Source organism: Ornithorhynchus anatinus, chromosome 4 (genome assembly GCF_004115215.2).
Source record: "Ornithorhynchus anatinus isolate Pmale09 chromosome 4, mOrnAna1.pri.v4, whole genome shotgun sequence".
Classification (NCBI taxonomy): domain Eukaryota; kingdom Metazoa; phylum Chordata; class Mammalia; order Monotremata; family Ornithorhynchidae; genus Ornithorhynchus; species Ornithorhynchus anatinus.
This window is the reverse complement of record NC_041731.1, coordinates 112248117-112264414: the sequence shown is the minus strand read 5'-3', so window position 1 is coordinate 112264414 and position 16298 is coordinate 112248117. Positions and strand designations below refer to the sequence as shown.

Here is a 16298-nt window from a genome sequence, read left to right as displayed (position 1 = left end):
TATCTTTGGGCATTACTTTTCAAATAACACAAAGATTTTAAGCTTTGATTAATATAAAAATGGAATAGATGTCAAGGATGAATGCTTCAGTATTTCTACTTTGAGGTAACGGCAAAATTTCAGCATCCGAGAAAGTTCAAATCCATTTTTAAGAAGTAGCAAATGGTAAAGTGGAATACAATATATGCTACATTGAATAAATTTCATGGATGTGTGAGTTGAACCATGAAGATGAAAGTTTTTCTTAGTAAAGGCATGGGGAGGGAATGTATGATTTTTTTCCCTTCTGGATCCTGAATTTTAAGACCTTAGAAAATATTTTTCCTTTTTTTCTGAAATGGAGTTGCTGAATTGTCTGTGACCTTTAGGTAGGGGTAAGAAAATTGACAGTTAAATGCCTGTCTAGACTAAATTATTTTGGAATTTCAGAAGTAGTTGAGGTAAAATTTCAAAAAGGCATCAGATAAGAAAAAATGGATTTCTATCTTTACAAACACTGAGATTGCCATCGTCATTTCCAGTATGTATATTCATTCATTCAATCGGATTTATTGAGCGCTTACTGTGTGCAGAGCACTCTACCGACAGCATGACAATGAAATGTCTGTGTTCTAAACATAATTCTAATGTTTATAGTTTCTATTTAAATTGTCTTACTAGATGCATATACATTATTTCTTCTTTGGAAAATGCTTTATGCCACTGGATGTTAATTAAATAACTCCATCGAGCTCATTTCATGGATTATCAGGGTATACGAATTTTAAGTTTTTCAGTGACCGTTTGGTGCATTTTTTTTAAATCTTAGACTCCTACTTTGGAGACAAGAGTTCTTATACCGAAAATGTTAGTGGATTGAATTTCACTTCTGTGACAAGTTCATCTTCTGTATTGGACATCAATTATCCGCGACCAGGAAAAACACCATTAGCGGTCAGGACCCATGCCAGATCAGGTTGTAGAAGCTGGACCCCTCAGGTGGGAAATTCAGGTAAATATTTCTGAGTAGGTGGAAATTTTGCAACATCCCACTTCTGTCACTTGCAATAACAGGTATTTTAAAAATGCATAAATATCTCCAGGCATCGTTAGCGATAATAATAATGGCATTTGTTAAGCACTGTCCATTCACTCATTCAATAGTATTTATTGAGCGCTTACTATGTGCAGAGCACTGGACTAAGCGCTTGGAATGGAGAGTTCGGCAACAGATAGAGACCATCCCTGCCCAATGACGGATTCACAGTCTAATCGGGGGAGACAGACGGACAAAAACAAGACAACATAATAATGATAGATAGAATCAAGGGGATGTGCACCTCATTAACAAAAATAAATAGGGTAATAAAAATCTATACAAATGAGCACAGTGCTGAGGGGAAGGGAGAGGGGGAGGAGCAGAGGGAAAGGGGGCTTAGCCGAGGGGAGGTGAAGAGGGCGCAGAGGGAAAAGGGGAAGCTCAGTCTTGGGAGCTGGCCACGTCTCTAGATCCTGCATTGACCTTTTCAGCCACAGTATTTGGAAAAATCCCTAAATCACAACATACATAGATACGTTCTTCAGGCCTATGTAATTGCTTTTTGATCGGTGTCTGAATACCCAAGAACTCTTTCAGGGGCTACAGTTGTCCACAGATTTGCTGGCTGTTGATGTGGGAGAGTAAATAGTATCATACCCAAATTGAATTAATTTGATATTCCCACTCTATGAATTAAACTTAAGCCTGTGAACCCTGTTCCCATGGGTCAGGGAATGCCTGTAGTATCTACCCTAGTGCTTAGAGAAGCAGCGTGGTTCAATGGAAAGAGCACGAGCTTGGGAGTCAGAGGTCATGGGTTCGAATCCCAGCTCTGCCGCTTGTCAGCTGTGTGACTGTGGGCAAGTCACTTCACTTTTCTGTGCCTCAGTTCCCTCATCTGTAAAATGGGGATTAAGAGTGTGAGCCTCATGTGGGGCAACCTGTTTACCCTGTATCTACCCCAGCGCTTAGAACAGTGCTCTGCACATAGTAAGTACTTAACAAATACCAACAGTATTAGTAGTAGTAGTATAGTGTTGGGCTCTTAGTAAGTGATTAACAAATACCACAGTTATTAAGTTCAGGAGGTAAATATTTTCACGTACAGAATTATTTTTACAAAGCTATAGAATTATTTTAATATTCCAAAAGCAAGAAAATGAAGTGTTGATTTTATCCTAAACACAGTACATAATTGTAAACAATCACATAGACTACCCAACTAAGCCCCATTTTTCCTCAACTCCCACTCCCTTCCACGTCAGCTCCCACTCCCTTTGCTCTTCTCTCTTCTCCCCGCCCCACAGCACTTATGTCTATATATACATATGTATATGTATATAATTCTATTTATATTGTTGCCTGTTTAATTGCATTGATGTCTGTGAGCATCACCGTGAGACTGTTGTGGGCAGGGATTGTCTCTCTTTATTGCTGTATTGTTCTTTCCAAGCACAGTGCTCTGCACACAGTAAGCGCTCAGTAAATACGAATGAATGAATAAGTCAATGAATAAGTGATGATGATGGTATTTGTTAAGTGCTTACCATGTGCCAAGCACTGTTTTAAGCACTGGGAGTGGGGATACAAGGTGATCAGGTTGTCTCACATGGGGCTCACAGTCTTAATCCCCATGTGACAGATGAGGGAACTGAGACACAGAGAAGTTGACAAGATGAGGAGCCGGGATCAGAACCCATGACCTCAGACTCCCAATCCCGTGCTCTTTTCACTGAGCCACGTTGCTTCTCCTAAGGCATAGGCACTCATTGAGAGTCTCCAAGAAACTGAAGAGAAGATACTGTCAGACACTCCAGCTAGGGAGGTTTACCCTAATAATAGCTCCTTCCCCTCCTCCCTTAAATGTATTCTTTGGGTATGCGTTAGTCCTTGAATCTTTACCAACTCCCTTAATTCCTTTTTGCTTCTTAGATTTGGAAGCGCAAAGTTGGGTAAAGTTGAAAAAAGCATGAGTCATCATTACTTAGTCATAAATAGAGTAATAGCCAATGCAGTTTTTAATCAATATCACATTGTAAAGAATGTTAGCAGAAAAATACAAAGCCTGAGGTTTTGGAGTTTTTTGGGTTTTTTTTGGCCACTGTAGACCTATCAGACATTCCCAGCGCTATCTTTCTACCATTACTTGGAATCATATCCCTTCCATGAAGCCTCCCTTGATTAAACTCTCATCTCCCCATCTTATTTTCCCTTCTTATGTGGGGCAAATGTGAAGAGTGGGACAGTGATTTGTGATATTCGTTCCCAGAATTAAAAGGAGCAAAATAAAGGAAGGGAGGCAGGAAAAAATGGGTAAGGAAAGCATAGGGAGAGTGATTAAATGGAAATAGATTTTTCTTTCCCTTTTTTCTACAGAAACACTCTGGGCATGTGACCCCTCTCCTCAAAAATCTCCATTGGTTTACTCTACCTTAACCCTCACCTCCCTTCTGTCCTTCTGTAGCCCAGCCTGCACACTCGGCTCCTCTGCAGCTAACCTCCTCACTCGGGCTCTTTCTCGCCCGTCCTGCCATCGACGCCTGGCCTACGTCCTACCTCTGGCCTGGAATGCTCTCCCTCCTCACCTCCTCCAAACTAGCACACTTCCCCATTTCAAAGCCCTACTGAGAGCTCACCTCCTTCAGGAGGCCTTCTCAGACAGAGCCCCCCTTTTCCTCTGCTCCTCCTCCCCTCCCCATCACCCCGACTCCCTCCCTCTGCTCTAACCTTCTCCCCATCCCACAGCACCTGTGTGTATATATACATATTTATTAATCTGTTAATTTTATTAATAATGTGTATATATCTACAATTCTATTTATTTATATTGATACTGTTGATGCCTGTCTTTTTGTTTTGTTGTCTGTCTCCCCCTTTCTAGACTGTGAGCCCATTGTTGGGCAGGGATTGTCTCTATCTGAGACAATCAGATTAGCAGCGTGGCTCAGTGGAACGAGCACGGGCTCTGGCGTCAGAGGTCATGGGTTTGAATCCCGGCTCTGCCACTTGTCAGCTGTGTGACTGTGGGCAAGTCACTTAACTTCTCTGTGCCTCAGTTACCTCATCTGTAAAATGGGGATTAAGACTGTGAGCCCCACGTGGGACAACCTGATTCCCCTGTGTCTACCCCAGCGCTTAGAACAGTGCTCTGCACATAGTAAGTGCTTAACAAATAACATTATTATTATTATCTGTTACCAAATTGTCCTTTCCAAGCACTTAGTACAGTGCTCTGCACACAGTAAGTGCTCAATAAATATGATTGAATGAATGAATGAATGCAGTGGAAAGCGAGTGAAGTGAGAGAAAATTGCATTAGGCAGGTAACATGTCTACCAACTTTATTATATCGTTCCTTCCCAGTGCTTAATAGAGCACTCTGCACACAGTAAGCTCTCAATAAATGCAATCAATTAATTGATGTAGAGATAGGATCGCTGCTTTTAAATTGCTAAAAATTTAAATTTCTTCCATTCAATGCAAAAATGATTTAGTATGCCAGAAAGGAAATAGAAAATTAACAGCACCGCACAGAATGCTGTGAAAATTAATGTGGCATATTACAACATAAAGTCCTTGAATTTTTTTAATTGTCTCTTCTGCGGTGCATATAATTGTGTGCAGTGACTTGAATTTCAGTAGTTGTTAGGTTAAGTGCCTTGGGATCTATTGAAAGAAGTACAAACGTCGTCCTTTTTTCTATAGCTCTGTACAATCCTTCTACAGTTACGTCCTCATCTGCAGTCTCAGTTCATTCTGCATCGGTTATTGTAGCTGTTGTGGAAGGAAGAGGACTGGCCAGAGGTGAAATAGGAATGGCAAGTATTGATTTAAGAAACCCTCAAGTTGTATTGTCCCAATTTGCAGACAACACAACATATGTCAAAGTAAGTATACTCCCATCAGCCTTTTTTTTTTTTAAGGTGTAGTAAATTGTATGTTGACCTGCTCTTTGCAAATCTAAAAATTAGATTTGGATTTCTATTTATAACAATTGTGATATTTGTTAAGTGGTTATGGTGTGTTAAGGGCTAATCAGAATAATCAGATTGACATAGTCCCTGTCTCACATGAGGCTCACAATCTTAGGGAGAGGGAGAGCAGGTATTTAATCTCTATTTTACAGATGAGGTAATGGAGGCACAGAGAAATAAAGTGACTTGCCCAAGGTCATGCAGCAAGCAAGTGGAAGACCAGGATTAGAAAGCATTTCTCCTGTTTCTCAGCTCTTTGTTCTGTCCACTAGGCCATGCTACTTCTCATGGAAAGCGAAATGCTGTCATGATTTCACAGATTTTGATTAGTCCGAACTGATAATAGAATTAGTTTATCTAGTTTTATTTGAAGTGAATTAAAATATATAGCAATGCAAAAGCCTGTGGTTTTTTAAAATTTTAGAACCTAAAAGTTACCTTCCATTCTCAGAATCTTGATGATTACAAAGGATTAGTACTCTAAAAATAAATGACACGACCAAAGCACTGATAGTTTAAAAATCCTGAAGGCTGCTTTTTATAAATACTAATTGCATATAATTTTGTATATGGTTTACTTAATATCTCTTCCCTCGGCCCTTGTCTCTTCCCTCATATCGCCCCAATTCTTTTTCCCAGCTGCCCAGAGGAATGACTTTTCTTTGGTGGTTAACTCATAAGCTTCTTGAGGGCATGTAGCATAACTTTTACCTCTTTTTCAATCTCTCAAATGCCTAAATTTGTTACTGTGAACACAGCAGGTGATTAATAAATGCTGTTGGTCGATTGGCCTAACTAGTAAGCAAGGCATATTCTGTTATGGCTACAAATCTATTTGACAATTTTAGATTTTGCTTCATTCTCAAGATAGATGTCAGTTTTGTCGTCGCTGGTAGGCCCTGGTTTCACAAATAAAATTAAGGTTGGACACTGTCGCTGTCATCAGAGGTATTTATTGAGCACTTACCATGTGCAGAGCTGTGTACTAAGTACTTGGGCGAGTGCAGTACAGCAGCACAGCAGAGTTGGTAGATGCATTCCCTGTCCACAGTGAGCTCACTGAGCATTATTAGAGGGCGTTAGTGACATTCCACTTTGTCACTCTCCCAGCCGACGTATCGGCCTTGACGGGATTTCCTGTCTCGGTCTCTGCCCTTGCATCATGGGCATCAATGGGCGCAAAACTCCGGCATCTTCCCTCGTGTCTCCCAGGGTCCCCACTCCCGTCTACCCTGGCCTGAGGGGGTGGTGAGAGAAGCAGTCGAGCCCTGGCGGCCTGCAGCCTCTATAAATTTGAGAACCTGAAGAACTGGAGTCTTGATGACCTGGGTGACAGCCTTCCTACAGGCTCCTGCAAGTCCCTCTTACCCCCCGTCTTGCTGGACTCTGTGTTGTTTTGCGTTATATTATTTCACCTTTCCTATCGTATATGTCGACAAAGCGTCGTGGACCCGATGAATAAAGGACGGGCCCAGAAGCCAGATGGGTTCTAAGGCTGGCTCTGCCGTTTGCCTGCTGTGTGTGACATTGAGCAAGTGGCTTAATTTTTATGCACCTCCGGTTCCTCAACTGCAGAGCGGGGATTCACTACCCATTCTCTCTCCTTCTGTGGGGCACATCTGAACAGGAATCGTATCTGGCCTGTTTAACTTCTATCTACCCCAGCACTTAGAACAGTGCTTGACATACAGTAAACACTTAATAACGACCATTAAAAAATGAACCCCCCCAAAAGCAAACCCACCTCCACCAGTTTAAGACCAGGGACAAAGTCCAATTCTCAACTGTGTATTTTTCCTTAGTGTGTAGTAAATTCTAAATAATGATTACTATTACTACTGCGGCTTAGGTTACAGAATGCAGCGATAGCACTCAACTCTGCGTTTTAAGTGTTCCGTTCTGCACTCTTAATTTTAAATTGATCTTGGACTCCTTCAGACCGTTTCTTCCTAAATGTGCAATTTGATTGAGTAGTCATTGCATATATATCCATTTTTGATAGTATTGAAGCCTGACTACTTGTTTGTTTTGTTGTCTGTCTCCCCCTTTTAGACTGTGAGCCCGTTGTTGGGCAGGGATTGTCTCTGTCTGTTGCCAAATTGTACATTCCATGTGCTTAGTACAGTGCTTGGCACACAGTAGGAGCTCAATAAATATGATTGAATGAGTGAATAATGCACAGTAGGACCTCTTTTTGTAAACCTTTAAGAGACTATGCTACTTCAGCCAGTTTTTCTGTAACTCTAGGGTTTTAGACTAGGGTTATACTCCCTTACTTGCTCCCTTTGCTCCCCTCCAGCCCCACAGCACTTATGTACAGATCTGTAATTTTATTTGTTTGTATTAATGTCTGTCTCCCTCCCCCAAATGTAAGCCCACTGTGGGCAGGGAACGCCACTGTTTATTGTTGTAGTGTGCTTTCCCAAGCACTTAATACGGTGCTTTGCATGCAGTAAGCGCTCAATAAATACAATTGAAAGAGTGAATACTCTGGAAGATCTTCTGCCTTACAGAAAACTCACATTATAGTACTCACACTCTGCCCTGACTCCACTTGCCTTCAAACCACCAATTCTTCTAACATCATATTTGCATTTTATCCAGAGAGATACACCTCATTGGAAGACATACCTAAATTCCTCAGTAACGTTCTCTCCAAAACGTGTAGCAAAAATATGCATTAGAAGAGAACTATTAAAAATGCATTTTTCATTGTAGTGTATGGTAAAAAAATTCTTACAAACTTCAAAATATAGAAAGGATTTTTATTTTTTTTATTTAGCAAAAACATATCAAGATAATGAAATATTTTCTGCATTTGATTCTTTGCTGTAGACAAAATATTTAGTGAGCTGTACTTTCAAACTTTTTCAGGTTGTCACCAAACTCAAAATTTTAGCACCTTTGGAAATAATAATGTCAAATACTGCTTGTGATATGGGAAATGCAACCAAGTTGTTCAGTGTGATTACAGAGAACTTCAAGGTAATTAATCTATATACTTCATAAAACATTGAATCCTTTCCTATTTGATTATTTTGATGTTTACTTTTGTTAGACATTATTTTAAAACTTGAATTTTGTATTTTTAGTTTAAATCCAAAGATGCTTATCGTCTGAATCCAATAAATGCGACCACTGTTGTAATCATAAACACGTGAGCCCCTTTGCCTGCATGCCCCAAATATGTTACTAAATCCTCCAGGGGTGTTTATTCTAATCACATTTCTTCCACTCACACATTTTAAGTTCTGGTATTTCATGTCTGTTTCTCTGCAAACCACCAGGAATTCATTTTTTTTAAAAATATTGTTAAACCTATTACCACTAGTATTAAATAGTAAACATTGAACTGAAATAATATTAACCTTGTGGGCAGGGAATGTATCTGACAACACTGTAATAGTGTATTCCCCCAAGCACTTAGTATAGTGCTCTGCAAACAGTAAGTACTTAATGAATATGGTTGATTAATTAGTTAGCTTTTCTACTTTTTCATTGACAGAATAGACTTAATTTGATATACCTAATTCTGACCTGGACTTAAGTTGATTTAGTGCATTTGTATAATGAATAATTACTATCTCTTCTGTTATCAGGAGAATTCATGTTAATTTTGCAGTGTAATTTTAATTATTTAAAAATATCCTATGCTCTTTACTGGGGCATTTCATTCTCATTTTGTGTAGAGTCCAAGTCTTGACTTGAATAACTGACACCATTTTACATTTTTGTTGATTTATTATTTTTTTTGTGGGTGTTATCAAGCTTCTCCCTTCATTATAATCATCATGTCAAATACAGGATTTAGATGTTGTTGAATTTTGATTTAACATTAACATTAAAGTTAAATAAGCAAGGTGGCTTTAATAGTGCTAGTTATGCTAGCAGATAGCCATCAGGTAGCTGAATTTTTGAACATTTTCTTAGCTATCTGTGTCATTTACAAGTGCCAGAAAATAATAATGTTTCTGAAGAAATGCATAAATTTCATAGGGGATTTTGAAAAAAAATGCGTTTTTAATTAAAAAAAAATTTAAAAAAGGTTTTTTCAAACTTTTAAAACTAAAATCCAAATTTAACCCAAATGTTAAAATAACAAAAACCTGATTAGTCTCCCAATGTCTTATGTATGACAGACCTTCTAATATATCGTTCCCCTCATTGAAAACAGCAGTTTACTCATTGTTTACTCTATATTAGTTTTAAGTCATCACTCTGAATTACAGAGTTTTCTACAGGTCAGACGTATGGTCAATAAATATTATGGATTGATTGATTGATCTAGCACTTACCTACCTCATCTTGCTCTTGCTGACAGATTGAATACATGGGGTTTAAAGATAGAGATAAATCGAGGATAACATCAAGATCGCGGGCTTGTGACAAACAGGGAGAATGTGGTGTGGCCTTCAGTGATGGGCAAGTCAGGGGGAGGACAGGGCTTGGGTGGGAATATGAGGAATTCTGTTTTGAAAATGGGAAAGTTGGAGAGGACAGGGTTTGGGTGGGGAATATGGGGAGTTCTGTTTTAGGTATGTTAAGTTTGAGGTGTCGGTGGGAGGTCTGAGTCAAAATGTCCTGAAATGAGGAGGAAATATGGAACTGCAGAAAAGGAGAGTGATCAGGATTGGAGATATAGACTGGGGAATCATCATGATCGTCATCAGCAGTGGTATTTTCTGAGCACTTACTGTGTGCAGAGTCCTGTACTAAGTGCTTGGAAGAGTGCAACAGAATTGGAAAATGGGTTGGCAGCAAGTTGACAGCATCGGAACCCAGTGAATAAGTTTTAGTACTACAGGAGTGAAGTGCGCGGGCTGGACTGTAGTAGAAAATGAAGTGAGGTAATTCATTCAATTCACTCAATAGTATTTATTGAGCGCTTATTATGTGCAGAGCACTGTACTAAGCGCTTGGAATGAACAAGTCGGCAACAGATAGAGACAGTCCCTGCCGTTTGACGGGCCTACAGTCTAATCTAAGGTAAGACAGGGCAAGGCGATTGAGTGCTTTAAAGCCAATGGTAAGGAGTTTCTGCTTGATGTGGAAGTGGATGGACAACTATTGGAGATTCTTGAGGAGTGGAGAGACATGAACTGGACCGTTTTTAGAAAAATGATCCGTGCTATAGAGTGAAGTGTGGACTGGAGTGGGAAGAGCAGGAGGCAGGGAAGTCAGCAAGGAGACAAGTGCAGTAGTCAAGACAGTATAGTATACGTGTTTGGATCAGTGTGGTAAAAGTTTGGATGGAGAGGAGAGGGCAGATTTTATCGATGCTATGAAGATAGAATTGACAGGATCTGGTGACAGATTGAATATGTAGGTTGAATGAGAGGGATGAGCCCGGGATAATGCCAAGGTTACGGGCCTGTGATAAAGGGAGTAATAAAAATAATAATAATGATAACAATAACATTATTATTGTGGTATTTGTTAAGCAGTTGTTATGTGCCAGGCATTGTACTAAGCGCCGAGGTAGATAAAAGGTAAATGAGTTGGACACAGTCCCTATCTCACATAGGGCTTACCATCTTAATCCCATTTTCCAAATGAGGTAGCTGAGGCACAGAAAATTGAAGTGACTTGCCCAAGGTTAGAGAGAAACAAGTGGTGGAGCCGGGATTAAAACCCAGGTCTTTAAGACCCACAGGCCTGCTCGCTATCCAGTAAGCCACGCTGTTTCTATTGATATTGTATACAGTGACGGGAAGTACAGGGCGAGGACGGGGTTTGGGTGGGGACAGTAAGGAGTTCAGTTTTGGACATATTAAATTTGAGTTCATTCATTCATTCATTCCATAGTATTTATTGAGTGCTTACTATGTGCAGAGTACTGTACTAAGCGTTTGGAATGTACAATTGGGCAACAGATAGAGACAATCCCTGCCCAGTGACGGGCTCACCGTCTCGTCGGTGGAACAGTCTAGTTGTCGGGGGAACATCCAAGCAGAGATGTCCAGAAGGCAGGAGGAAGTGCAAGATTGCGGAGAGGGTCAGCACTGGACATGTAGATTTAGGAATCATCCACATCATCCAATCAGGATGATCCCTGAAACCATGGTAACAAATGAGTTCTCCAAGGTTGTGGGGTAGATGGAGACTGAAAGGCGACCAAGGCCTGAGCCTTGAGGGACCCTCCCTGTCAGAAGGTGGGAGGCAGAGAAGGAGATGGCAAAAGAGACGGAGAAGGAGCAGTTAGAAGTAGAGAACCAAGGGAGGACAGTATCAGCCAAACCAAGGTTGGATAAAGGTTTCCAGGAGAAAGGAGCGGTCCACAGTGTTAAAGTAGCTGAGGGGCCAAAGAGGATTAAAATGGAGTAGAGGCCTTTGGATTTGGCAAGAAGGAGATCATTTGTGACTTTTGAGAGGGTGGTTTCAGTGGCATAAAAGGGATGGAAGCCAGATTGGAGGGGGGGTCAAGGAGAGTCATGTAGGAGAGGAAGTGGAGACAGTGGGTGTAATATACCTTGCTCAAGGGGCTCGGAAAGGAATGATAGGAGGGAGATGGGATAATTGGAGGGAGCCGTGGAGTCAAGGGAAGGTTCAATCAATCAATCAGTGCTACCTGTGTGCAGAGCACTGTAATCTCTCAATTTACTGAGTGCTTCCTATGCTCAGAGCACTGTACCAAGCACTCGGGAGAGTACAGTGCGGTAGAATTAACAGACAGGTTCCCTGCCCAGCATTGCTAAAATCTGCCCTTTCCTCTCCATCCAGACAGCTACCGTGTTAAGCCAAGCACTTATCCCATCTCGCTTTAATTATTCTATCAGCCTCCTTGCTGATCTCCTCCCTGCCTCCTGTCTCTCTCCACGTCTGTCCATACTTAACTCTGCTACCCAGATCATTTTTCCCCAAATGCATTCAGTCCCTGTTTCCCCACCACTCAAGAACCCCCCAGTGATTGCCCATACACCGCCACAACAAACAGAAACTCCTTGCTGTCGGCTTTAACACACTCAATCACCTTGCTCCGTCCTAATTTACCTCCCTGATCTCCTTCTACAATCCAGTCCACACACTTTGATGTCTGTCAGCCTACTCACCGTACCTCAATCTCATCTACTTCGCTGCTGACACCTTCTCCGTATTCTGCCTCTGGCCTGGAATACCCTCCCTCTTCATATCCAACAGACAGTCATTCTCCCCATTTTCAAAGCCTTATTAAAAGGCTTTTCCTGACTAAGCTCTCATTTCCTCCTTTCCCACTCCCTTCTGCGTTACCCTGGCACTCAGATTTTCACCCTTTCTTCACCCCACCCTCAGCCCCACAGCACTTATGTACAATATTACAATATTCATAATTTATTTATATTAATGTCTATATTCCCCTCTAGACTATAAGCTCTCTGTGGACAGGAGACATATATCTACCAAATCTGTTGTATTGTTCTCTCCCAACTGTTTAGTACAGTGCTCTGCATATGATGATTATGATGGTATTTGTTAAGCGCTTACTATGTGCAGAGCACTGTTCTAAGCTCTGGGGTAGATACAGGGTAATCAGGTTGGCCCACGTGAGGCTCACAGTCTTCATCCCCATTTTCCCGATGAGGTCACTGGGGCCCTGAGAAGTGAAGTGACTGGCCCACAGTCACACAGCTGACAAGTGGCAGAGCCAGGATTCGAACCCTTGCCCTCTGACTCCCAAGCCCGGGCTTTTTCCACTGAGCCATGCTGCTTCTAAGCACTCAGTAAATACGATAGGTTGATCTAATACAATTGAAAATATTTGACTTTTAATAGTTAACCGAATACAGCAGTTTTGGGGTAATTGTCATCTTGATTTTATTATCATAGGAATGTACACCCAATCTAAAAAAATCCGAGAAATTCTCAGGGCATTCGAGTTGGAAACCATTGTGTAAATGCCAGTGGGGTCAATTCTGTGTTTCAGAATGTGACTTTTACTACTGTCCAAAGGAAATACTTTAATGAAACAAAAGGACTTGAATACATTGAACAACTCTGTATTGCAGAATTGAGCACGGTCCTAATGGAAGTTCAGTCCAAGTAAGTAAATTTAAAGAAAAATTGTAATTTATAGAAAAGTGTATGTGAAAGTGTAGTTTTTGTAAAAGTGTGTTCGTGTGAGGAACAATGAAAAAGAAACCCAACATAGGGAATTCAGCCCATAGAGATAGCAGCACATACACAGAATGCTGCTCAAATAAGTAAAATCCTGGCTCATTTCCTTTGTTTTATTCAGATCTGACTAGAACTCAGAGCTCCTCTTGGGCTTGACTGGACAAGGCTGAGATTGTGCAGGTCAGGAGGAAAATTTCCATCTTGTGCAAGGGCTCCAGGCAGACTTGTTAATTTTTATCTCAATATTGTAAATATGTCTGATAGAGTAATTAATGAATTATTGGAAAAATGAATGAAAAGCATTTAAAATAATATTAGTGTTATAGGGTACAAGAGAATGGAAGTCCAGGAAATAAGCTTATATTTTAATATTAGAAGGTTTGCATTAGATAGAATTAAGAATTCCTCAAAACCTGGAACTTTGGAATAGATTTCTGAAGTGGGTTGTGGACTCGCACTCTACGATAATTAGAAGGTGAACCAAATGCTCTCTCAGGGTCCCTTTTTACCTTAATTTTTGTTAAGATGCAAATGCTTATAATCTAAATAATTGCCATTTATTATCATTATTACTACCAGTTACCATTTACTATCAGCACCAAATGTTTGGCTGGACCATGACAATACTCCCAAAAACAGTTTAGAAAGAAATACATATTTTAATTTTGTAATTTGACATGATGTAGTAAAATTTAATATATGAAATTACCAAAGTTACATTCTTGAAAAACATTGAGTCTTTACTACCTCTCTTCTTAATTATTGATTCCTGATGTTGGTTTTCATGATCGGAGATTTAAAAAAAAGCATTTTTGAAAATAATTTTTGGAGATAGAATACAGTACTAACAGTATATGTAGACAAATAGAGGTTAGGAGCACGCTTAGCGTGGCTTAGTGGAAAGAGCCCGGGCTTGGGAGTCAGAGGTTATGGGTTCTAATCCCGACTCCGCCGCTTGTCTGCTGTGTGACCTTGGGCAAGTCACTTAACTTCTCTGAGCCTCAGTTACCTCATTTGTAAAAGTGGGGATTAAAAAAAATGTGAGCCCCTCGTGGGACAATCTGATTACCCTCTATCTCCCCCAGCTCTTAGAACAGTGCCTGGCACATAGTAAGCGCTTAACAAATACAATAATAATAATTATTATTATTATCATATTCTCTTTATCTCTGTCCCTTTCAGTTTTCTTCACTGACACTTCTCTCCCTAACTGTCTTCCCCTAACTTTCTTACTCTTGCCCACTCCCTTGTCAGCACTAGCAGCACTTCCTGGGGAATGCTTCCTTCAGGCTGGTTCGAAAACTAAACTCCCCAGGAATTAAAGCACTGATCCCCTTTCCCAGAGCTCCCCACAGTGCTCTTCAGCTTCCTGGTAGAAACCAGGTTAGCTCTTGCAAATCCATGAGTTTAGGCCCGGTGTCAACTGTAAGTGTCTTGGGGCTTTAGGAGGAGGGATGGTCAGAAGAAGCAGCTGAGAAGCAGCATGGCCTTGTGGATAGAGCGTGCACCTGGGAGTCAGAAGGACCTGGGTTCTAATCCTGCCACTTGTCTACTGTGTGACCTTGGACAAGTCAGCGAACTTCTCTGTGCCTCAGTTACCTCACTGGTAAAATGGGGATTAAGACGGTGAGCCCTTTGTGGGACAAGGGACTCTGTCCAGTCTGTCTGGCTTATATCTACCCTAGTGCTTAAAACAGGCCCTGGCACATAAATAAAATAAAATAAATGGAGGTATTTGTTAAGCGCTTACTATGTGCAAAGCACAGTTCTGAGCACTGGGGGATACAAGGTGATCAGGTTGTAAGTGCTTAATAAATAACATTAAAAAAAGGAGAACCTCCTGGAGAAACACTAGGGAGTTTGCATAACATCTGTATTATAAATTGTTGTTTTCACTAAGACCCCATTCTCCTGTTTTCACTCCTGTTTAATGCAGTTTTTGTGGCTGCATATAAGAAGCATACAAGAAGCAGCTTGCCTTAGTGGTGAGAGCACAGGCTTGGGAGTCAGAGGACGTGGGATCTAATCCTGGCTCCGCCACTTGTAAGCTGTGTGACTTTGGGCAAGTCACTTAACTTCTCTGGGCCTCACTTCCCTCATCTGTAAAATGGGGATTAAGACTGATCCCCTCGTGGGACAACCTAATTACCTTGGATCTACCCCAGCCTTCAGTATAGTTCATGGCACATAGTAATCGCTTAAAGAGTGCCATCATTATTATTATTACACGACAGACCACAGCTCTCCCCACCTTCACACTCTCATTTAAATCACATCTGCTCCAAGAAGTCTTGCGCAATTAAGCCCCAATTTTCTTTATTCCCTCTCCCTTCTGTGCTACTTATGCACTTAGGTACATATGCCAAATTGTACTTTCCAAGCGCTTAATACAGTGCTCTGCACACAGTAAGTGCTCAATAAATATGATTGAATAATAATAATGATTTTGGTATTTGTTAAGTGCTTACTATGTGCGGAACACTGTTCTAAGCACTGGAGTAGATACAGGTTGCCCTACATGAGGCTCACAGTCTTAATCCCCATTTTACAGATGAAGTAACTGAGGCATCGAGAAGTTGAATGACTTCCCCAAAGTCACACAGCTGATGGGTGGCAGAGCCAGGATTAGAACCCATGACCTCTGACTCCTAGGCCCGTGATCTTTCCACTGAGCCACGCTGCTTCTCTGAATTGAATGAATGAATATAATAATAATAATAATAATAATGGTATTTGTTAAGTGCTTACTATGTGCCAAGCACTGTTCTAAACCCTGGGGTAGATAGAAGATTATCAGTTTGTCCCATGCGGGGCTCACAGTCTTAATCCCCATTTTGCAGATGAGGTAACTGAGGCCCAGAGAAGTGAAGTGACTTGCCCGAGCTCACACATCTGACAAGTGGCGGAGGCGGGATTAGAACCCGCGACTTCTGACTCCCAAACCCAGGCTCTTTGCACTAAGCCATGCTGCTTCCTCACAGCACTTATATACATATCCATAACTTATTTTGATGTCTCTTTCCCCCTCTGTAACTTACTGGGGGCAGAGACTGTGTGTACCAACTTTATTATATTGCACGCTTCAAAGTGCTTAATACAGTGCTCTGCACACAGTAAGTGGTCAACAATTTACCATTGATTGATTGGTAACCCCCAGAATGAGGAAGTCTAAAATCCGAGAGTCAGGTGTATAATGATTGTGTTTTCCATATCTC

The 16298-nt window shown here is 40.9% G+C and overlaps 1 protein-coding gene across 2 annotated transcripts in view; it reads left to right on the top strand.

The window, feature by feature from the left end:
• Positions 1–16298, top strand: part of MSH4 (mutS homolog 4) — a 59065-nt gene that overhangs the window by 5868 nt on the left and 36899 nt on the right. Inside the window, exons 2-5 of one of the 2 annotated variants that reach the window (XM_039911921.1) lie at positions 809–991; positions 4745–4905; positions 7867–7977; positions 12893–13008. In XM_039911921.1, coding sequence (XP_039767855.1) covers positions 809–991; positions 4745–4905; positions 7867–7977; positions 12893–13008 — 571 coding nt within the window. Of the gene's footprint in view, positions 1–808; positions 992–4723; positions 4906–7866; positions 7978–12892; positions 13009–16298 lie in introns of both variants that reach the window. The other variant, XM_029061980.2, reaches the window with a different exon arrangement.